Source organism: Adiantum capillus-veneris, chromosome 2, assembly GCF_014529385.1.
Source record: "Adiantum capillus-veneris isolate H3 chromosome 2, ASM1452938v2, whole genome shotgun sequence".
NCBI lineage: Eukaryota > Viridiplantae > Streptophyta > Polypodiopsida > Polypodiales > Pteridaceae > Adiantum > Adiantum capillus-veneris.
This window is the reverse complement of record NC_140932.1, coordinates 101,672,209-101,696,700: the sequence shown is the minus strand read 5'-3', so window position 1 is coordinate 101,696,700 and position 24,492 is coordinate 101,672,209. Positions and strand designations below refer to the sequence as shown.

The window sequence follows — 24,492 nt, the reverse complement described above, 5'->3', positions numbered from 1 at the left end:
ATTGACCGCCTTGCGCTTATCTTTATTGGAAGCTCCATTGTTTGATACTTCACCACCAGTCGATGGGCGACTAGAAGTAGCTGCATTGATGTTTTGAGAGCAAGCAATGGCGTATATGGGAAGTTCACAAGCCACCTATGCATTCATACAATTGTTAAAATATTAGGTTTTTGAAAATTAGTATTTATTTGAACAATTGTATAATAAAGTAAAATAATATACATATAAACATAAAGCAAAAAGAAGTGAAAATTTGATTTCAACAATAGAAATGGGCAGACAAGTATGTCGGTGTAGTGATCAGGAGCACTCCATTCCAACCATAAAAATGAGCCCGAGGCACTTGCACCATGTAACCCTTCAGAAGGATGCTTCCTATCCAAACATGTTTCCACACGAATAGGCACCCGGGGAAGGTAACTAAACGTAACAAACAACTACGTCAGTGCAGTGATAAGAAGTGGTCCATGCCAACCATAGAAATGAGCTCCAAACACTTGCACCATCTAAACCCTTCACGAGGATGCTCACTACCCAAACCTATTTTCAGGCAGATAGACACCCAGGGCAGGTAACTAAACGTGATGACAGACAAGTACGTTGGTGAAGTGATAAGGAGCGCTCCATTGCAGCTATATAGAAACGAGCTCCAAGCACTAGCAACACCTAACCCCTTCACGAGGATGCCTCTTATCCAAACCTATTTCTAGGCAGATAGACACCAAAGGGAGGTAGCTATAAGCAACAAAAGAATACGTAGGTGTAGTGATAAGGAGCACTCTATTCTATCCATAGAAATGAGCCCAAGCACTTGCACCACCTAAACCTTAGGATGCTCCCTACCGAAGCCTGTTTTCAGGAGGATAGACACCCAAGGGGAAGTAAGTTGTAAATGTTCGTGATGCTAAAAAATCTTAGGAGTCAAATCTACCTAAATGAAAACCAACACTTCAACTAAGCAAACAATTGTGTCAAACTGGACAGATGCAAGGATAGGACATCGTTTATATAGCCATCTCCAAACACGGAGAGCAAGAGGACAATATAGCCGAGCCCGCTGCGCATGAGAGGCAAGCTTCATTCCCCTTGCCATGGAGCTAGACGACATTACAAACCTCCCATCCACATCAAGATCGTCAAGTTTGAAAAGGATTTCTCTACATGTTTGGTTGCTAAAGGACTTCACACCCTCAAAGCGTCATTACTTGCAAACTCCACAACAATGTTGTGGTGCAGGTTACACCAATGTGAACCTTTGGGTGCATAGTTGCCTCTACCCTAAATGATCCAGCCATCAATGTGTATCCAACATTCAATAGCCTTGCTTTATTTTTACAATATGTAGGTAGAGGGGAACAAGGTCTTCTTGGATGCTGCAAGCAATTGTCGCCTATTGGAGCTGATAGCGCACAATGTTCTTCGCATCAATGTCAACTTTTTTTATATACCACAAGTGGATTGCACGAAAGGATCTTTCATGGAGAAGAGGTAGTGGAAACTCTTAAGCTACAAGTGGAAGAGAAGGATGCTAAGATTGTGAAGCTTGAAGATAAGATCTTGCATCTAAAAAAGATGCCCTTATGTGTAAGGGAACGTAAGAGGATCTTCAATGCCATAGAGACTTTAGCCCCCAAAGGCGGTGCTAGAAAAAGAAGGGTTATAGCTACAAGGTACATTTTGCTACAATCCAATATGTGCTTCTTTGGTAATGTTTTTGTGCATTCTTGTAGGAATTTTGTGGTAATGTTTTTGTTCATTCTTGTAGGAATTTTATCCAAGAGCTTTGTGGTTGTAGACGGCTGGATAGTTTCACTATGTGGGAACGTTCTCTTAGGAGATGGGCAGCAAATTACTTAGTAGTTACTATGGTAATTACTACAATAAACCCAAAGTGTATAAATAGGTCCCATTACATTGTAATCGGGTTTGCAATTGTTATCATTTGGGTTAGCACTTTGGCTACACTTGTACTTGAGAATCATTGGCAGTTGTTGTCGGTTGTACTCTCTTTGTAAATCATATTCACTGTAATCTTTTATCTGTAATCCCAATCATGGTAGATATTCTAGTTACACTTCTTGTTCAGTATTCTGAATCTGAATCTGAACATTATTTCCAGTACATAAGTCTGATTCTTATTCCAGTATCCAAATTCCAGTCTAGTTTTTGATTTCTGTCCAGTCCACTGTCTGAAATCTTCTCACACTAGTAGTTAAAATATTCTAACACTAGAATTAGATGTCTCATGAGATCAGCTCCAATTCCATTTTGGCGATCATGGTGGCTGGAGTTGAAGCTCGTTGACTGAAAGACTCTTCTCCTAATTGGAAGTTTTCAGCAATGGCACCTAAATCCAGTCGTGGCCGGAAATCCACCATTCGTGTTGACCCCATTCCAGAGGAGTCAAGAAGAGAGTCTGACCCCAAGCAAGAGAAGATGACTGACACTGAGGCTCAGGAGGAGCATAGTCAGGTTGATGAGGCGCAGGACTCACAGCACTCCAGTCATTCTCGACGTCGACGGGCAGAACGGGAAGCACGGAAAGCGAAGAGTTCCAAGAGTTCTCGATCCCGGCAGGGGGATGAGGGTACCAAGGGAAGTAAAGGTAGTCATCGTACTTTTAGGAAGACCACTTTCATCACCGAGTGGGGAGCTTTCATGTATCTGGTGATGCCTTTTGGCCTGTGCAATGCACCAGCTACCTTTCAGCGGTGTATGATGGAGATGTTCAATGAATTCCTTCACCGGTTCCTTGTCATTTTTATGGATGACTTTACTGTCTATTCAGATGAGGAACATCACCTACTATTCCTAGAGATGGTTTTCAAACGCTGTCAGGAGAAGCAGATTTGTTTGAATCCATTCAAATCTATTTTCCTAGTCTGGAAGGGACAGCTACTACTGGGACATGTGGTTTCTCGAAATCGAATAGAGATGGCCAATGACAAAATTTAGTGTGTTCAGCAAGCTAAAGCACCCAGAAATGCTTCAGAGTTTAGCTCTTTCCTGGGTTATGTGAATTTCTATAGAAGATTTGTATATAAGTTTACTTCTCAAGCAGTACCACTATATGAGCTTACAAAGAAAACCAATAAGTTCAACTCAACTGTTGAATGTGAGGAGAGCTTCCAAAATCTTAAAAAGGCCATTATCAGTAAAACAGTCCTTAGGCAGCCAAACTGGGATATTATTTTCCACATACATGTAGAGGCTTCGGGATTGGCACTGGGGGCAATATTAGCTCAGCCAAACGAAAGGACTGATTATCTAGTTTATTTTGCTAGTCGCAGATTCAGTCAGGCTAAACAAGGCTATACAACTACTGAGAGAGAAGCCCTTGGAATGGTTTTCAATGCTACAAAGTTCAGGAATTACCTGTTGGGAAAGTTGTTCCATTTTTATGTGGACCATCAAGCTCTTCTGTTTCTGATTAATAAAGTCATTATTCAAGGCAGGCTGATAAGATGGATGATGTTCCTAATGGAGTTTGAATTCAGAATTTTCCATAAGCCTGGCAAGAATCATTGTGGAGCTGATTTTCTCTCAAGAAGTACCGAAGGTTATTCAGAATCACCCTTGAGAGATGAACTAGTGGACGCTGACTTATTTCAGTTAGAGGCAGAAGAATCAGTTGATCATGAATGGTATGATATTTATCAATTTCTTTGCCAAGGTGTCTTTCGAGAGGACTGGAAGCAGAACCAGAAGAAAGCTCTGATCATAAAAAGCCTGAAATTTACTATCATCGGAGTATTACTTTATCCACTGGGTGTGATGGTATACTTCGATGTTGTGTCCCTATGGAAGGAAGAATGCAAGTGATTTCAGAAGCACATAATGGTGAATCTGGTGGACACTTTTCCAACGAAGTAACCTACAAGAAGATTCTGCAAGCTGGTATGTGGTGGCAAACATTGATTGCTGATGTCAGAAGTTTTTGTAAAACTTGTGACATATGCCAAAGAATGGGTCGACCAACAGCTGCAGATATGACTCCTTTGACACCAGTACAACCACTGGGAGTGTTCATGAAATGGAAACTAGATTTTATGGGACCTTTTAAGAAGGTTACCCCCAGGAAGAACAAGTACATAGTAATGGCTACTTGTTATGTAACTAAGTGGGTTGAAGCTAAAGCTCTCCCTGACAACACAGCCAAGTCAACTGCAAGGTTTCTATTTGAGAATATTGTCTGTCGATATGGATGTCCAGTAGAGATTGTGTCCGATCAAGGAACACATTTTATCAATGACACTATGGAAATCCTATTGGATATGCTTTCAGTCAAGCATCGGAAATCTACTCCTTACTATCCCAGTTGCAATGGACAAGCTGAAAGTAGAAACAAGACAATCAAGACTATTCTCACTAAGGTAGTGCAAAAGAAAACAAACCAGTCGGATTTAAAACTCCAGACTGCTCTATGGGCGTATAGGACAGCTTATAAGGTCACTACTGGAATGACACCATTCAGAATGGTGTATGGCACTAAAGATGTGGTTCCTATGGAGGTTGTGATCCCAAGTTTGAGAATGGCTGTGAAGTATGGCTTAGAATTCAACCATAATCTAAAAAAGTGCCTAGATGAACTGATGTAGTTAGATGAACTCAGGAAACGGGCTATGTTGGAACAAGAAATTGTTCAACAACAAAGGAAGCACTGGCATGATCGCCGAATTAAAGTTCGGGAATTTCAGGAAGGAGATTTGGTGCTTCTATATTAGTCTAGACTGGGTCCAAAGAAGCCAAACCTGAAGATTGCCTGGGCAGGACCATTTGAGTTAGACTGGGTCTTCTCCAATGATACAGTCAGACTGAAATATTTATCTGGATTATTGTTTCCAGGAGTATATAATGGTGCAAAGATCAAGATTTATTATTCAAAGGCTAGAGAGAATGAGCAAGAACAAGGTACCAAGGAACTGGGAACTGTTCAGCAAGAGATACCAGAATCAGATATTTTTGGGCTTTTTCATGTGCAACCAGTTCCAATTTCAGAACCAGTACCAGTAGAACCAGATCAGACTGATCTTAGAAGCAGTACCAGTATGATCGAGCCAGACTGGAAACCAGTCAAGTATCAGTGGGAACACACTTTTCAATCTTTAAGTGCCCAACGATCAGATGGCACGCCAGTAGTAATCATTTTAAGGATGGGTCGTAATCTTGTCCAATGCATGTCTGCCACGACAGTAGCGACGCACATAAGTCTAGGAACGGCGAGTGGTGGAGCTTTTATGGCGCGAACATGTATAACAGTCAAGAGAGTTGGCATTTTTCCTCACAAATCCCCTGCACAACGCTTTCCTCCTGTTAATCATTCACCATCGCCGAGCTCCGAGGTTTCTTCGCTACAACCGCAGACCTCGACCTCTGAAGAGACAGTTGACTGTCAGCTAGCCTTGCCAACAACACGAGGGTACGACTTTGACACATCAAGTAAGTCTTCCTCTCCTTCCCCTGTTTCATCGTCTTCACACTGTATGGGTAGAAGGAAACTCCCAGACAAGATGCAGGAGTCTCTTGAGGAAACCCAAGCCATAGTTGTTGCTGCAAAGGCAAGCCTTCCCATCATACCGTACAGTAAAATCCAGCGTTATGTATTTACTGACCAAGCAATGACTTTGCTGCAACTATGGGATCTCCGAGTTGTGTTGCAAGCTACAAGAATTGCTTTTGACGCAGACATCATCAAGAAAGTTCTTGATTCTTTCGACGTTGAAGATGGCAGTGCCATGGTGAATGGTAGAAAGGTGTCGGTTATATCAGAGACCATAGCTTTTGCATTCCGGATGCCCAATGAGCCCAAACCATCTGTGGCAACTCCACAGCAGATAAGTATAGCCCTCAAAGAGGATGAAGCGGCTAAATGTAAGCGCAAGGCAAGTGGTCAAGGTGTTCCAGTATAGGAGGACTGGAAGCTTCCACTGCTTAAAGGTTTGTGGCTGAAGCAGTAAGCCTTAAGAACAATCCAACGTATGTATCCGAGAAACTTTTTGCTATGCTATTGGCCAAGATATTGGATCCAAAGGTTCCTATTAACCTTTGTCCAATCCTGTCATACAATGTGCTCCAACAACCTCCGAAGCTAAAATCCCAAAATGTTTTTAAAGCTTGGTATTTTTGGCAATTTCTGTATTGGGCCACTACTGTAGATGTTCATGAACACGTAAAAAAGGCTTGGAGTAAGAAGCCGGTTTCTGAGCCCAAGAACATTGAGCTGTCCTCAGACGACGAAGCAATGGACAGTCAGACTACTTCAACAGACCTAAAAAGGAAATCCACTGAAGAACAGGCTGGCAGTTCAAAGAAGCCAAAGACTACATTGACAAAGAGCAATGCGTTTTTGAGGCAGATAAAAAGCCAAGTCAAGACTGTGAATACTGAGAAAGCTATAGTGAGCCAAGCAGAGAAGCAACCTTCTCAAAAGACTGTGCCTAGCCAGTTAGTAGGACAAAGTGCAGTTGCTACTAGTTCTGGAAAAGATCACGCCAAGGCAGCAACTTCTGAGAAGGTAGCAGACCAGTCGGTGGACAAAGGCAATGGCCAAGTGGACAAAGGCAAAGGCCCAGCTTCTTCAACTTTGCCAGGTGGAGTTTCTACTCCAAATACTGAACACATTCTGCACCTGGTGAAAGAGGATAAGTTGCAGAAAATGCAGACCCATCCACTGAAAGGGCATCTTCTGGTACGAAAAGTTGATTATGCAACTTTACTTTACATGGCTCCAATAACAATATATGAGCCTACTGATTCTGATCTAGCTACAGTAAAGGAAAAATGTTCAGTCCTCATACAGTCTTCTTGGAATACTATTGTCACTTGTATGGGACAACTGGTGGAGGCTGCTGGGTCAGAAGATGAAGTGAAAAAGGTTAAAGGTGACTTGAAGGAGGCTGAATATCATATTCAGAAGCTCCAAAAATCACGAGAGGAGAAAAACCTACAACACAGGGTACTTGAAGCTCATTCAGAGAGGGTTAATGAGTTATTAAACAAGAAGCTAGCTAAGGCTGAATCTGAGATAATGATCATCGAGAATCAAAGTAATGAAGCACTGAGAGCTGCAGAACGGGCTGAAACAATGCTCAAAATGAAGCGGGTGGAATTCAACTCCCTGTTGATTTGCCATACAGCTCTGAAGGCTTCTCTTACTGAAAGATACATTTATAACAGCTTGGCTGAAATTCTAAATACAGCAGACAATGTTGTTTTTTATTTAGAACTTTTGAAGTCTTTGACGGAAAGTATGCAGAGTGATTTGCAAGACAAAGTGACCGAGTATAATACTACTCTGATGAATCAAGCAATATTGGATTATATTGAGCAACAGACTTCTCCGGATGAAGCAGAAGAAGACAAGGAAGAGGAAGACAAGGATGACGAAGCTGATAAGGAGGAGGATGACCAAGAAGAAGGGCATAGAAATGATGATGATGATGCCCACCACCATCTCCACCTCTAGGACCTAGTACTGGTGGTACAGGGCCAACTGAAGGAGGCCAGTCACAGCCAGACCAGCCATGCCAGAATGAGGGCCAGCAGGAAGGACAGAATGAAGGGCACTAGTCGGGTAATCAGCTGTCTGAAGAACAGCAGCCCAGTCACACTGGGAATCAACAGCCAGCTGATCAGTCCCAGCTCAATAGGGAGGCTAAAGGGAAAATGAAAGTGCAGGATGAGGGATCAGCTCTGCTGATCATCAACATTCTTTGCAGCTTATTACCTTGAACAGGCAATTGAGACATCAATAGGCCTCCATAACCAGACAGTATCTGGAGGATGATGATCTCTTGTCTGATTTGGAATGGTTTCAAAGACTGTATGTTGGAGCCAGGGAAATGGTGGAGCATTGGAAATCAACGGCTTTCCATGATCAAGAAGCTTGCTATTTGCCTGCGCATCCAAGCATAGTCCAGCTGCTGGACAGAGTTCCTGAATGGATACTCACTACTGATGAGAGAGTGACCAATCCACACTTGCAAAGACAGTCTACTGTATATTGTCGCTCTCTTTCCTTGGAATTAAAACTTCTGGTGGGAAACAAACCAACTTACAGATGTATGAAAGATTTTGGGGAACAGTTAAAGGAGGTTTTGGTGCAGATGCAAACTACCATAGGAGTTTTGGATCAGAGAGTCAGAGCCATTCTTGAGGATTAGACAGCCACTATCAAAGGACCTCAGACTAGAATGTCAATCGGAGCTCATGCAACTGCTCTCCGAAAATAGTTCCAGCTAGTGAGAATCACCAGAAAGATGATGCAGCAAGAGAACCAGGGTGTTCTCAGTTTTTAGAATTTGTGCCTGATTCTTCAGTTCTCTTGTATGCTTTTCCAGCAAGAGAGGAGGAGCTGCCAAGATTCTTTCCAGCATTGTATCCTCAACATCCAGAACTAGTTGATCGCCTTACATACTTCAAGAATATTGATAAGCTTCAGGATTGGTATGAGAGATCGACTATGGAATGGAAGACTTGGCAAACGTTGTTCAATGATGCTCTCCAACTCAATGATATTTAGGCACTGAAAGAGGAGATGCATAGGATTAGGATGCGTATGGGTCAGTGGAAGATTCAGATCAGAGGCTTGACCAAGATTACTAAATCACCTGCTGCAACTTACTGTCGAATCTTCTAAATTGCCTGAAAAGGATATTGCAGCTAAGGCGGGTTTGGCACCACAATATAGGGAGATGGCTAAGATTCTTTTCGAAGCTCGAGTCAAAAATAATCAGCCTCTTCCAGAAGGATGGATCCATACTGCTTCGCATTGTCATAAGCTGGCCAGAACCAGGATTACCAAGGGCAGGCATATACTTTATGATCGTGACACCAAAACATTTCATTCCCTCACACCTTATGAAGTAGAGATGACCACAGAAAGGCAGGATCAGCATGAGCAGGAGGCCATTTACCAACTGATTCAGAAGGAGAATGTTGGTACTGGGACTTCTCAGGCACCCTCCAGGTCAAAGGGAAAATGGAAGACGGTCCAATGGAAGGATACTGGGTAGTTCCATCTCAAAATTCAGTGGCAACTTTTCTTCCTCAGCGGGAAGGTGGAGATGAGAGCTCTACCTTGGCCTTTTCAGCTGCCTCTCGCAATCTTTGAATGGCCACTCTGTTAGTGGTCAAGCCCAATTCCCAACATCAGAACCAGACGGTGGACTTTTCAGTCTCACATCAGAATCAGACAGGGGAATTTTTCAGAAATTTTGGAATCTTGCCAAAATTCAAGAAAGAAGGGAAGGATGTAGACGGCTTGATAGTTTCACTATGTGGGAACGTTCTCTTAGGAGATGGGCAGCGAATTACTTAGTAGTTACTATGGTAATTACTACAATAAACCCGAAGTGTATAAATAGGGCCAATTACATTGTAATCGGGTTGGCAATTGTTATCATTTGGGTTAGCACTTTGGCTACACTTGTACTTGAGAATTATTGGCAGTTGTTGTCGGCTGTACTCTCTTTGTAAATCATATTCACTGTAATCTTTTATCTATAATCCTAATCATGGCAAATATTCCAGTTACACTTACTTCTTGTCCAGTATTCCGAATCTGAATCTGAACATTATTTCCAGTACATAAGTCTGATTCTTATTCCAGTATCCAAATTCCAGTCTAGTTTCCGATTTCTGTCTCGTCCACTGTCTAAAATCTTCTAACACTGGAATTAACTGTCTCAAGAGATCAGCTCCAATTCTAGTGGTGGCCACAGCCAGGAGGATCGCATCCATTTGTTAAGTTTGTGCCTCAAGAAATTGGATACGCCCTTTTACAAGCACCAAATGCAAAACATTTAAACAATGCTTTCACAAAGGAGGTGATGCAAAAGTTTTCAAATCTTGTGAGCGACGTTGATGTACAAAAGGCATGTGATGAAATTGCAATTAGTACTAAGGGATACACTACCTTATATGGTCTCTTTAATGATGCTTTAAAGAAAAGAGGAATTACTGAGAATATTTTCCTACACCATTTAGAGTCAATCTTGCTAAGAAGGCCTCGAACGAAGACGTGTACTTTTGAATAGGAGGCTATTTGCACATAGAGGAGATAATGCCTTCATCCATCTTGACCAAGCGGTCAAAAAGAGTTAAGAAACATGCCAATTCAAGCGTAGGTGTAGACAAGGTGGACAAGGGATTTCCTTACTCAATGTCAAATAATATTTTTGTTGACTTGAGAAGGCTTCAAATGGAAATGATACATTTTTATGGTGTACCATATGGTGAGGCTACAGTAATGCAGTCTTTTTTTTTCAAATTATGGTTTTTCTTATGTTATTTTGGACATTTTGCAGTGCTAGGTTCAAAGTTGGTATTTGTGCTCAAGCTAGATGATTGTTAGATTGTGAAGAAATGAAGATTACAAAGGATGAGTATTACTCTCATGAATGAGGAATTATTTCATGCAAAAGGTACAATTATGAACGCGGATTGTGCGCCCTCTTTTAGTGTGCAGTCAGAGAAAGAAACTTGGTGTCTTGGTGCTATTGAGGTTCCCAAGGAGACCCATGGAGTGCTTGCTTGGACTTTTGAATGCATTCTGTGGATAACAGATGTCATTAAGGCACAGCTAGATGGGAAAAAACTCAAAGTAGATGGAAAAGGGGAGTTACTGGCACTTAGGTGGCAATTTGAAAACAATCAAGTGAATTCTAGGGTGCAAGAGAGGGGCAAGAGATCTGTATCCTTGTCCATTTTGCATGAAGGGCTATGAGGGAAATGCACGCAAGGCTTGTGATGAAGTTGGAATTACAAAAGGCTTCTGATGAAGTTGGAATTAGTACTAAGGGATACATTGCCTTATATGGTCTCCTTAATGATGCTTTAAAGGAAAGATAAATTACTAAGAATATTTTTCCTATACCACTTAATATCAATCTTGCTAAGAAGGCCTCGAATGAAGACGTGTACTTTTAAATAGGAGGCTATTTGCACATAGAGGAGATAATACCTTCATCCATCTTGACCAAGCGATCAAAAGGAGTTAAGAAATGTGCCAATGCAAGCGTGGGTGCACACAAGGTGGAGAAGGGATTTCCTTACTCAATGTCAAATAATATTTCTGTTCACTTGAGAAGGCTTAAAATGGCAATGATACATTTTTATGGTGTACCATCTAATGGTGAGGCTACAATAATGCAATCTCTCTTTTTCAAATTATGGTTTTCCTTATGTTATTTTGGACATTTTGTAGTGCTAGGTTCAAAGTTGGTGTTTGTGCTCAAGCTAGACGAGTGTCTCATTGTGAAGAAACAAAGATTAGAAAGGATGAGTATTACTCTCATGAACACGGCATTATTTCATGCAAAACATACAACTATGAACGAGGATTGTGCACCCTCTTTTAGTGTGCAGTCAGAGAAAGAAATTTGGTGGCTTGGTGCTATTGAGGTTCCCAAGGAGACCCATGGAGTGCTTGCTTGGTCTTTTGAACGCATTCCGTGGATAACAGATGTCATTAAGCCCAGGGGATTCACTAAGTCTTACCGTATGGTATCACGTGAGTGTACAATAGGGGGGTTATAAAGGGGAGAAAAGGTGCATTTTACAAAGGATGGTCCCGTATATAGGGGTAAAAAAGGGAAATTTGGTGCACGCAGGTGACGTGTCTTTATTATAAGTGGTGAATCCCCCGGGTCATTAAGGCACAACTAGTTGGCAAAAATCTCAAGGTAGATGGCATAGGGGAGTTTGAAGTTGATTGGCACTTAGGTGGAAATTTGAAAACAATCAAGTGCATTCTAGGGTGCAAACAAGGGGCAAGAGATCTATATCTTTGTCCATTTTGCATTAAGGGCTATAAGGGAAATGCATGCAAGACCACAGTGGTCAACAAAACAGAGAAAGATGCCAATTCACAAATTACATGTGTGTGGGAGCATTCGTTTCTACAATTTCCTATGCTAGAGGCACCCAATCATGCCACAAAAGACAATGAATGGAACCCTATAATTAACTTCCCTCTCAAAAATGTGCATTTTTGTACACTTCATGCTTTTCTGTGTATCTTCGATCATTTATTAAAGCTTCATATTGATTATGCCTTTACAATGAAGCCTGTGGAGAGGGCGCTTGATGCTATATCAAAAGTGAAAGGGCTCTTAAATTCAATAGGTTGTCATGGGACGAACACCTCCATTGTTGCACAAAAGAACAATGCAAGCGCTCATGAAGTGGCCCAACCAGTGTCCATGAGTGGACTAAAGGCAAGGCATTTTTTGAAGAGGGTTCGGTTCAAGGAAAGTAGTGTTGTTGTCGGAACATCAACATTTTAAGGTGGATGGGAGTTGTGGAAAGATCTCTGCAAGTATACAACAGACAATGATAGCAATGCAAGTGTTGTGCTTAGCTCACAACATGTTTGGGCGGTATTTGGCAAGATGATGAAGATACTACAACTTACAAGCACAACTAGTGCGCAACGACAATAATTCTAAACTTTGATGGTGGAGTTCACAAAGTTAGTCTTCATTGCATGGGGTGAATCGAACATTACACACTACATGGTGTGTGCTTGCTATTCTGACTTGGTCCGTATTATGCTTTAGTTTTGATCATCGATTTGTTGTGGCTTTATGGGCAACACATTCTTTATGCCCATGGTGCATACTTTATAAACATGCATGGTTCATTGGATATTTGGAGCACACAAGATATGGAGAAGTCACGCTATCGTTCCAGGGGTGTCTACTTCAAGAATACAAGACATGGAGGGGGTTTAGTGCGCTCATGCTGTCTTCAGGAATGTTGAACTAATTTTACCGCACCACCTTTGGATGCAAAGTGTCAATTGAGTGTGCAAGGTCATCACACTTGGCAAAAGAAGCCCGTTGACTGGCCCGTGTTTGTTCCTCAGAACGCTGGGATCTTCACAAGGTCCAGTACGGCATGCAGTGTGGCGAGCATCAAGGTGACAAGGAATAGGGTTGGAAAAGTTTGGGTTAGGAGGTAGTAGATGTATTTAGAATCTCATGATAATGGAAAATCCATAACACTTGGATGCTCTCTTTTTTTTCTGGATCGAGTGTTTTCATTGTTTGATTGTTCACACAATTATACAAGTAGACGTTTTGCTCTGTGTGTTTGAATAGTTCTCCAATTTTATGTGGTTTTCAAATTCAAAACATTATTTTATCGTGCTTTAGCATCTCTTTTCCACCATGTGAACCCACCCTTATATGGTCACCCATATAAAGAGGGAAAACCCCCCCTTCACAAACACATAACACTCCTTCCCTCACGGAACACCACAAGCTCTAATAAGGCCCCCAAATGCATTTTCTAGATGGCAAAGACCAAAGAGACTCCAAAGAAGAATTCAAAGACCAATGAGGCACGCAAAAAGCAGAAGATGTATGAAAATTGGCAACTAGAAGAGCTAGTTGACTCGGAATGTACAGAGACGGACACGTATGATGAGTGTCCGCCGTGGGAAGAGGAGGACATCCCAGTGAATCATAGGGTGGGCGAAAAGACGTTACCAAGCGAGATGGGTGTGATGCCATCTGGCCCAGGTCGCCACACTATGGCCGGCAAGACACTTCCCAGAGGAATGGGCGCCATACTGAGTGTAGCAGTGATGATGAGGATTATAATCCGGATGAAGATGCCCCACAGCCACCTCCCAAGCGCCGTCAAAAGTCAAAATTCTACACAGAGCCGCAGAGAGCACGGCCACAAGGAGCTTAGAGGCCCCCACAATTCAAAGAGCGTGACGATTTTATCGGGCGTTTGTTGCTGCAATTCGGCATTACCAAAAGACAACAGACCTACTTATTAGGAAAGCACCATTCGTATGGACATGTAAGGAAGTGCTGCAAAGTTATAGCACAAAGCTTCGGAGGATTCACAGGCTTATTTGGTCAGTCTCTTTGAGGACACGTTCTTATGTGCTGTCCATGCCAAGGGTGTAGCAATCATGGCCAAGGACACGCAACTTGCACATCGCCTAAGGTATGACTGATACCCTCTAACGTCAAAACCTATTTTTGTAACTAACTGTTGTATTGGAATCAAGTTTACTTTGGAACCCTTGTACTGAATTCAAGTTTTCTTGTCAAACCAATGTATTTTCACTTTGCGACAAATACAATACGTCTCTTTTTGTTTCTCTATGTAAACTTAATGTCCACATTTAATGTCTATATTTGTCTACATTTATTTTGTTAAATGATTGAAGGCGAGATGATAATCAACTGCACAGAAGGTTCTTTAGTTGGTGGCATTGCTTAGATGATGGTAACTGAAGCTAAATAAAATTTTGGTTGACTTGAAATTGTCCATTAGGTAAAAGTTTTGATCTCTATTTGACAGAATATTGCAAAAACAGTCAAATAAGTTGTGTCCATAAGGCAAAGAAATTTGGCCAGACAGCAAGCTTGTAGGGAACATTCTCCATGTCTTGTGGATAAATACAAAATTGCATACAATGTCACCTACAAGGAAAATCTGGTACAAAAAAGTAATTTATATGCTATTTTTTGGACAATTTTTTTTCAATGTACACCATCAACATTCAAATAGTTAATACACATTACAAATGGGTAGAATTTTCACAGTTTTCCTTGTCACTTAACATGATCACATCAGTAAGTTGAGCTTTCCAAAGGATCATGGACAAGAGATAATTTTCATTTAAAAGCTTATACATCCGACTTAACTATCTTTTGATAGGAGGTGCTTTGCGATCTCTCTACCACATTCTATAACCTTGGATAGAATGGATGTAAGTACAAAAGCAGCTATACTTGGGCACTATCAACCCCCAGGGCTTGACAAAGAGCTATGCGTGTCATGACCTTGCCATGAAAGCCAATGCCAAAAGTGGAAATGGCAAGTGTTTTTTTCACTAGAATAATTACATGGTCTGTTTGAGGGATGGTGGCTAAGAATAGGAGTTTACTTGCGGCCTTAAGCATCCACAAAACAAAATGGCCGTTCAGAGATAAATCCTTGTGTATGATGCACACGTCCTGAATTGTTAGTTTGCCAATGTAGTGTGCTAGGGCTTCCTAAGGCCCAAACACCCTGCGCTCTCCCCTTTTCTGGCTAGCCCACAGGTCCATGTCCAAAACATCTTGCAAAAATATAATTAACCATTTAAATCAAAGAAGAAAGTTTGAATTATCAACGTACAAGATGTTTAATATTACCTCTTGTTGTTTATGCTCATCATCCATAGTTGGTGTGTCTTCAAGGTTGATAGAGGATTTGCTCTCATCAACCTTGCATGTGCTCCACCAACCAGGTGAGTCGGGGCAGATAGGAGTTTGGTTGGCAACAACCCTGGCCTGTGTGGCAACGAACTCCTTGTTCGTGACTTCACTCTGCTCTATAGCAAGAATATCCATTGTCACTAGTGCAATTGTGTCAGCAATAGAGTCCCCCAATGGAACTAGCTTGTCATCTGTAGATTATGGTGTAGGATCAAGGGGGACTCCATCTTGGTGCATATGAGGCTAAGACACTCATCTAGTCGGATACCAAAAGCCTTTTCCAGATCATATAAGAATAAATACTCTTCATCTTCTATAAATATGATGTTGAGACGGCTAATCTCCACTTAGAGAATTGCAGCAGGGTCATGGCTTTTAGGGTCAGGCACCTCGGAGGTGTCATCAATCTGCTCTCTCACTACAACTGCTTCTTCTAAGCCGTTGGGATATTCAAAAGTCTATAGTCTTCTCTCACTTTGGACATCTATAGGGGCGGGCTTGGGATATTTACGATCCGGAAACACCCCAACCAATGCTAGATGCGGGAGCTCCATCTCCTCCAAGGAGGGCTCCTCATTCACGAGGAAGAAGAGAGTGGCAATGATGGACAAGAAAGATTGCCCAATTTTGCGCTTCTTGAAGGAGTCTGCAACTTCCTTTGTCACTTGACGGAAGTGGTTCGTCTCATTTACAATCGCCTCAAAGCGGGCTAGTCTCTTTAAAAATGCATTGTCGCCCTTGTGGATGTAGCAAAGGAGATCACATGGAAACCACAGCATGACATTGTCTTCAAAGTTCATAGCATACTTGAGCATATGCACATGCATATACTCTATGATGTCGTGAAAAGTTTTATTATGGAGTTGCATGGTTTTTTGTAAATCCACTGTGCGGGTAAGGAAGCCGTGAAGATATTGTGTCCAACATATTCGGTGTTCTCTAAGAAAAGAAGGAACCGCGAAAGGGGGGTGTCTGGATCTTCGGACGCTACTGCTGCGTGGGAGGAGGATGCACTAACATGTGCTGCAATGGTAATCTCTCTCTCTCTCTCTCTCTCTCTCTCTCTCTCTCTCTCTCTCTCTCTCTCTCTCTCTCTCTCTCTGCGTGTGTTGTCTTTCTCTCTGTCTCACTCTCAAGTGTTGACAGAAAAATAAGAAGCCCCCTCCCCTTTATATACCCCCCCCCCCGTCCCCACCCCGCCACGGTCCACTGCAGAAAAAGATACCATCCCAAAGCTCTTTAATATACATACAGACACACATAGGTGCGCAAACAAACACCCAAACAAAATCTAAAAACTTAATCAATAAAGGTGATACTATAACGACAAAAGAATTTTGAATTTCCATTAAACAAAATTCTTTACAACGTGGATTAGAGCCGGTTACATATTTCCATCAGATCAACTTAAAGATAGTGTGTTGCCAACCCTCCACTCCTCTTGCACTTTCATGGCTGCCTCCATCTGCCTACCAATCTGAAACAACAAAAATGCTCTTTATAAAACTAACAATTGGCACATGTAGACAACATAAAAATTAAAATTGACCTTTTGCCGATTGAGACGAAAGGAAGCATCTTTGATTTCTTTGTAGCCTAAGATAATCAAGTGTTCCCATACATTGGTAAGTAATCAGTGTTCACTAACTTGCACAATTCAAGAAACACCATTTGACAAAATAACGGGCATGTCAAATGTCACAAAACTAGCAACATTAGATTGTAAGGATATCTACTTTCCACTCTTACACATCTAACTCTCATATTGGAAATGTAGGTACAAAGTAGTGCGCACTTTCAAATATCGTATCCCTATATCTGAATCCCCCACCTTACACTTTTTTTAGTGCTTCATACATGACATTCTTGCTACAAAACATAGTAGGTGTGACATTGAATGGCAATGTCTTGAACAAGTGTACAAAAATATGCACGGGACAGCACCAACTGAGCCGTACTGATTTGGAAGCCTTTCCAAATTTTAATGAGGAGCAAATATCAAAAAACATCTTCTCCTTTACTGAGAAGAGTGACCACGTATCGAGTTGTGGCCATTCCAGGTTCAGTAATGAAGGTTTGACAACAACAATGATCTTACCATATCCATCCTTCGAGGCCGGCACTACATACGTGGGTGAGTAGAAGAAGATTTTGCATTGCAGCAGCAGAATTGAAGGCGACGAGTTGGGAAGCATCATAACACCAATGTCGGAATGAGAGCGTTGCAGATTCCTGTGAGACTCTTGATTGGTTGTTTCTCAACAAAGTCAGATGGGAATATATCTATGAAAACACAAAAAACTATCAAGTCAAAAGCAAATAACAAACGTTTACAATCAGCAACCAACTTTGTTTTACGACTAACAATGTATTGGGAAATCTCTTGAGCTTCCATTCCTCAAGCGCATGGAACCCTAAGAGTACACGTGTTGAATAATGGCCACTATGTCATTGACTCTATGGTTCTTGAAACCAAGAAGTCTCTCTTTCCAATGTTCATCAAGGTTGCTACGGTTTCGAACTCGATGAGATCCGATAGCTGCAAGTTGCATGAAGATCCAAAATCCTTTAGAAAATACTTGTGGCACGCATTCCCCATCAAAATTCCTAGTGTTATGCAAGCAAACCGCCTCTATCTTATCCTTTGGCTTCCTTGAAGTGGAGGGGGTTGACATGGTAGCACCAGAAGAAGAAGAGTTGTAATATAAGAGAGAGGCATGTTGCTTCAGGAATAAAGTCAGAAGGAATGGTTGAATGGAAAACAAGGGGAGAAGTAGTAAAAATGGATGGTGTGGATGAAAGGGGGAGACAAATGTGCAGCTATAGAAAGCTTCCATTTGTGATGTAGCTATGGAAAGCTCGGAGAGAGGGGGAGAAGTGGCTTAATGAAGAGCAAGGGGAGAAGTAGTAGTTCAAAGGGATGGTGTGGATGAAAGGGAGACAAGTGGTGAAGCTATGGAAAGCTTCCTTATGTGTTGTAGCTATGGAAATCTTGGAGACAAAAGGGGAAAGAGAAGAAGTAGAATAGAAGATACGGGTAAGAAATGCAGATTTTCATCAAAGAAAATAGTTTTTTGACCATGTATTTGGTTATGAGAGTTGTTGAAGAGTGAAAAGTGAGATTTAAAAAATTTCAAAATAAAATAAAATTTTAGGGTTACTTTATGGGCGCTCATAAAAATGGAGGGGAAGCCCTCCGTCCCCCCCCCCCCCCCCCCCCCCCCCCCCCCCCGCCCTTTTCCCGCTTCTCAACCTTTTTTTAAGGGACAAAACTATAATGAAGGAAACAAATAGACCCTCATGCTCCCTACTACACTATTTTTTGAGAGGCTATAGCTGTGGCCACCATCCTCTTCCTATTGGTCCATGCTTAATCACCCCTTAAACTAAAAGGTCCTTTTGGGGTTCATATTTTTCCTAATATGTAGGGGTATGGAACTCAGCCACTCCCCCTCACATAGAAAATGTGTATTCCTAAGAACACTAATTCCAACTCAACTCAGGATCTCGAGGCTGTTTCCCTTGGGGCAATGAGGCAAGAGTTTTAAATGTGCCCTAATTTTTAATGTTTAGGAAAAATGGTTTTTGCAAGCCCTCTAGAGATGAGGCCTTGATTCCCTTGGGGCAATGAGGCAAGAGTTTTAAATGTGCCCTAATTTTTTGTGTTTAGGAAAAATGGTTTTTGCAAGCCCTCTAGAGATGAGGCCTTGGAATTCAGTGGCTTGGTTCTTGGAAGAGACTTGAGGTATGACTTCATCATTGATACATGAAAGTGTTCACAATGTGGCTATTGATGAGTTGCCCTAGCGTTAATCTTGCGAATGCGTCTCAGCTTTTAAGCATTCTTGCGAACCTCTCTCTCTCTCTCATCATTATCGTAGTGGTCGAGAAAAATGTGTCTCAATTTAATATTGTGCCGTTTTCAATTTCAAGAATGCCGGTTGAGAGCAAGAGGAAAAGGAGAAATTATGTTTCAAAATGGAGAAAAATAGTGTAAAAACTTGAAAAAGATATCTAATTTTCTAAAATTTCGTTTGCCAATTTCAAAAAACGGAATTTGATATGTTTGGAAAAATGATTTTTCCCAAACACTGCATCGCAGTGAGTAAGCAGTGCCAACTATATATTGCATGAACTATAAAGGAGTTGGAAAATTGCTACGTCAATGTCACAGAAATATTCATCTTCAAGTTGGTAAAATGTACAATCCCAAGTAAGAAGAGAATAGCTGTGCAACTATATTGGAGGGAGACATAGAGCGATCTTGCTCCTATGCAAAAAACGCTTACGCATAGTTCAGAACTATCTGTATTGACCTCCACCTATTATTATAATTTCTCAGGCGCGGTCAATCCTCTCTTACTAATTATATGCAACCCTTGCAGCATTTTGGCAGCGCCTGGATGTTCATCTCCTCAAAAGGCGGAAATGCACAATATCTTTACTTGCAAGCTCCATCATAAAGATATGTGCCCTCACCACCCGTCCTAATTGCAAGCTCCATTTCAAGAAGCATGGTCACTGCCTTCCTCACTTCCCTCCTGCGAATGCTGCTCCGATGTTGGTGGCCCTTTCTTCTTCCATACACAATACTCCTGCCCCACAGAAGCAACTTCCCATTCGTCTGGATTCGGAGCCAAATCACCAATGTCGAACCTTGGCCCAATCTTCATTACCACTCTGTCATCGATCGCAGCTACGTATACGTCATGCTCTGCTGCCAGTATTGACACATTGCTATTTGCTCTAATGTTATTTTGTTTGCGGATGTGGATCAGATTCACAATCTCATCCTTTAAGCCCCACTCGTAAAAATGGTCGAAAAACTGCAAAAAAGCCAAACCACATTTAAGAACCAACCAGAGGCAACATCCATGTGGATATCAGCTGCAAAACATAGTAATGATTATCTTACAATACAAGGAATTCCTGGATGTGTAAGGATGTATGCATAGCCCTGCATCACTTTGTCACGGGGAAATGGCCAATGCTGCTGTGTAGACCCGGTGTCATGATTTTCAATGAAGGTGACGGCCTTTTCCGGCCAAAACCCAATCATGCCCGGGGGTTTGTTATTATCATCCCTCAGTCTCCAGTATTGACCATGCACAGCCTCTTGCAAAATGCCTTTTGTTGTAAAATCAAAAGCCGTTGCGCGATCACCGGTTGAGTGCACCCAATTTACTAAATCCTGCCTGTGGCTATCTTGATTAGGTTGCAAACCTTCCTCACCATAGTTCAAGGTTGTCCATACTTCACCAACCGCAAATTCCGGCTCTGTTTCTCCAATGTACAGCCCCACAAAGTGACCCGCAAACCCTTTTGCAAAATCAAATCTCCACCCATCGAAGCCTATTACAGATTTTAACCATTTCATCCAGTCGACAAGCTCATGCTGCACGCGCTCATTTGTGTGATCAATATCAGGTGCACCTTCAAAATCTTCGCCAGTATCAGGCTGTCCTGACCCATCTGTGTAGGGATGATCGTCCCTGGTTACAGCCCACGGTCCCCAATCCAGACGCTCATCGGGTGTACCTCCCTCAAATATGCACCATACACCTCGATGATCTTTCTTATCAGCACATCGATGATTTATGACTATATCCGCAAGGCAGCGGACTCCGTGCTCATGAAATACATCAATAAGCTGCTTCAGCTTCTCTTCGTCTCCATACCCAGAAGCATTCAGATCGTAGAGTCTACCAGGCATGTAACCTACAAAGAGGCATTCAAGCATTGTTAGAATTAATAAAGTTCCAAAAGAGCTCCTCAGACCAATCAAGAAAAAAATTTGAGATATACACCTTGAGGTGCAACAGAGTGACTGACCGGAGGCAGCCAGACGTCTGTTATGCCAACCTGCGCAAGGTCTTTCACATAGCCCATAAGAATGTCATACCAGCATTCCGATCTCCATGATTCCCAGTTAAAACCCTGTGTCAATGCACAAAACACACAATCTTCAGAGTAAGCTCCGGGCAGGCACAAGCTTTGCAACAAAGTCATGTGTGGGAGTGGCCAATCTCATGTGTGTGTATAAGGGAAATATCCTTTTGTGGCATAGATGTAGACACAAAGTGGAGAGCGCATGCGCACACACACAGGCCGAGCAGGAGTATATGGACAATGTCTTCAAGTGTCATACTTGCGCGCACAAGGTGTAGTCTCTCTCTCTCTCTCTCTCTCTCTCTCTCTCTCTCTCACTCACACACACACACACACACACACACTCACGATAAACTTACCTGGCACATAATTACATCAAGGGGATCTCTTTTGATGTTTCCGCCTCTGGAGGCAGGCTTGGTAGGGTTGGGTTCTACTTGGATTTGCGAGAGCACCTCCTGGACAGTAACATCGGTGAGTTTATCGTTTGCGGGAGCAGAGGTGTCCTCAGGAGGGGCAGGCGTGGCCTGCACAGCAGTAATTGCGCCCAGGTGCCTCCTCTTCAGTTTCAACGGAGACCTTTGAGGCAGAGATAAGGGCTGCGAGGAGTAACAGCAGGCAAGAGGGTAACTGCCTACGCAGCAGTGGACGTGGGTGGAGCAAGGAGAGGTGAGGGCCGCCATGGACACCGGGGAAGTCACAGGGGACGCGCAGAATGAGGTAGGTGGGTGGGAATGTATGTAGGTATTCATCCGCGTCTGTGTGTGTGTGTGTGAGAGAGAGGGAGAGAGGGAGAGGGGGCGAGCTTAGTATCGAGAGCAAGCTTCTGCACTCCGAATTTCTATAAAGACGATCCGCGTTGCCACGTGGCCTACTTGACACATGTCCTCATGCAATCGAATCCACGTGGCATCTGGTACATCTCCTCAACCAATTATTGGTCACCATTTGGGGATTCACAGGGTGCCCATTGCTTAATTTCTGTCCACGCGTAGACATTCTAAGAAGTGAAAAGTGGGATTGCGCAGCTAATTATGTCTAAGGCAGCCAGGTAGTGGAGATGTGTTTGTATAGAATCTTTGACAATGCTGAGCTGAGAGTGCTCCTTGAATTTCTAGAATTGGAGTGGGAGAGGACTTTCTACTTTTGAATTATAATTTTTGGTGCAATTGTGGACCATTGGATACAGCTTATGGATTAGTGCCACTTGGCAAAAAGTTTTTTTTTATAAAATATTTCTTTTAGGTCTCCACGAGAGGTGTTGACATTTGTGTGACTCTTTTTAAAGAGGGCTATTTGAATATATTGGGTCACGCACAATCTTTGCTGTCATCCTCCACCTTTTTTTTTTTCTCATTTTGCTACAATGCTTCCAAGTGGTTTTTCAAACATTATTTTTTATGTTTTAAAAATATATTATAATCTAAATAGTTTATTGATTTTTTTTTTCAAAAAACATAATATTTGATTGTGATAACAAATATTTAAAAAAATTAATGTCACTTAAACTAGACTTACTTTCTTGAACTTATCATAGCGTTTTATATTTCTATACTATATATGAAGCAACTTAAATTTTTCAAAGAAGGAGAGACCCTCTATGTGTCATTGACTCAAAGAAAACCTTAAGGAACACTTAATTTAAAATGTGAAAATGAAATGTAAGTATTGACATACTAGAAAATAAAAACACAAAGACTTCTGAGTTTGGCAATGTAAAATCAAACAGTACTCATACTATAATAAAAGGGGGAGGGACTCCCCACCCTCCCTCCTCGACACGTGGCAGAAGCAACATCAACCGACTGGTGTGTCCTGCGTTTCCTAGCTGTGCGCACGTACGTGCACACACACACACACACACACACAGTTTGGCAATGTAAAGTCAAATAGTACTCTATCTATCTATACTATAATAAAAGGAGGAGGGACTCCCCACCCTCCCTCCCCGACACGTGGCAGAAGCAACATCAACCGACTAGTGTGCCCTGCGTCTCCTAGCTGCACGCGCGTACGTGTGCGCACACACACACACACACACACACACAGAATTTGGCAATGTAAAGTCAAACAGTACTCTATCTATCTATACTATAATAAAAGGGGGAGGGACTTCTGAGTTTGGCAATGTAAAGTCAAACAGTACTCAAGGGGGAGGGATTCCCCACCCCCCCTCCCCGACACGTGGGAGAAGCAACATCAACCCACTAGTGTGCTCTGTGTCTCCTGGCTGCGCGCGCGTACCTCCGCACACACACACACACACACACACACAGAGGCGACCGACCGTCTGCCATGCATTGCGAGTAAGGAGTACTGGATCACCCCGGCCAGTGGGAGCGCACTCGCCAGTGCGGAGTACTTACCTCGGCTTGCGGGAGTGCATTAGCCAGCACCCCCACCCTTGATGTGCGGGCTGCCAGCTTGGAAAGGGTGAGATGAACTGCACCCACTTGAGGTGCTCCTTCAATTAAGCTGCTCCCTGGCTTGCAGTTCCCCATACCAACCCTCGGCTACCTACTGTTCTGCCTACGACCACTTATCTTCGTACTGTCACAGACAGTGAGGAGATTCACGGGTGGGGCGTGCGCCATGGAAAAGTTCTCACCCATCTCAATCTCCTACAATCCGCAGTCCACTCTCTCCAAGCCTCGAGCTCAGCCACCCTAGCCTATGCAGTCTCTCAGCCTCCCTCATCAGTCACCTTTGACGATTGGGCCTCCCGTTGACAGTCGGCTATATTTTATAAGAGATGTAATGTTTAATATTACGCGCACGCTTGGCTGGAATGGCCCTCTCTCACTCTCTCTCTCTCTCTCTCTCTCTCTCACACACACACACACACACACATTCACTGGCCGGTATGAAGCATAGCAGCATATCAACACACTGTGGGTGTTTGTAGCTACGAACTGCCACCTTGGCGACATGGAGAAAGATGAGATCAAATGCCACGACTCTTTCAATGCCTTCAACGAGATTTTTTCAATTTCTGAGCAGCACCAGGTTTCTCTTCATCCACGATGACACACACACACACAGAGTGTTTGGACATGTCTGTGAAGAACCATACAAAGAGTGTTTAGGCTCTAAGAAACACATGAGAAGGTGAGATCTTGGTTTACAAGGTGGATTTTGGGGGATAGATGAGGTTTCACATAACTAGGTCACAAGAAGCTTTTGACATGTTACCATATAGCAATTAACTTTGTGTTCCATGTACTTCTTAGATTGAAAAAGCAAGTGAGGAACTCCCAAGTACCTCTATGTTTACTACATAGTAATTATGTGGAGTTGCTAGAAAGAAGTAGTAACTCCTTGGTCCAATGCAATTACTATATAGCAGCTATGTGGAGTTGCTAGCTGGAAGTAGCAA

General features: G+C 42.4%; 1 protein-coding gene across 1 annotated transcript; it reads right to left on the bottom strand.

Annotated features, from left to right (window-relative positions):
- Positions 1 to 19,395: 19,395 nt before the first annotated feature.
- On the bottom strand, positions 19,396 to 21,940 carry LOC147463291 (alpha-amylase type B isozyme-like). Its single transcript, XM_086487891.1, has 4 exons — positions 21,476 to 21,940; positions 21,035 to 21,164; positions 20,143 to 20,945; positions 19,396 to 20,053 (listed from the first exon to the last, which is right to left on the bottom strand). The coding sequence occupies exons 1-4, from the start codon at positions 21,866 to 21,868 to the stop codon at positions 19,733 to 19,735; spliced, it is 1,647 nt and encodes a 548-aa protein (XP_086344017.1). The 5' UTR covers positions 21,869 to 21,940; the 3' UTR covers positions 19,396 to 19,732.
- Between the last annotated feature and the right edge of the window lie 2,552 nt (positions 21,941 to 24,492).

What these genes read in the sequence shown, in the direction of transcription:
- LOC147463291 (XM_086487891.1), bottom strand. Translation starts at nt 21,868, where the DNA reads ATGAATACCTACATACATTCCCACCCACCTACCTCATTCTGCGCGTCC. An exon ending in TCACTCTGTTGCACCTCAAG is followed by an intron (nt 20,946 to 21,034) that starts GTGTATATCTCA and finishes GCCTCTTTGTAG; the next exon opens with GTTACATGCCTGGTAGACTC. An exon ending in ATCCAGGAATTCCTTGTATT is followed by an intron (nt 20,054 to 20,142) that starts GTAAGATAATCA and finishes GCTTTTTTGCAG; the next exon opens with TTTTTCGACCATTTTTACGA.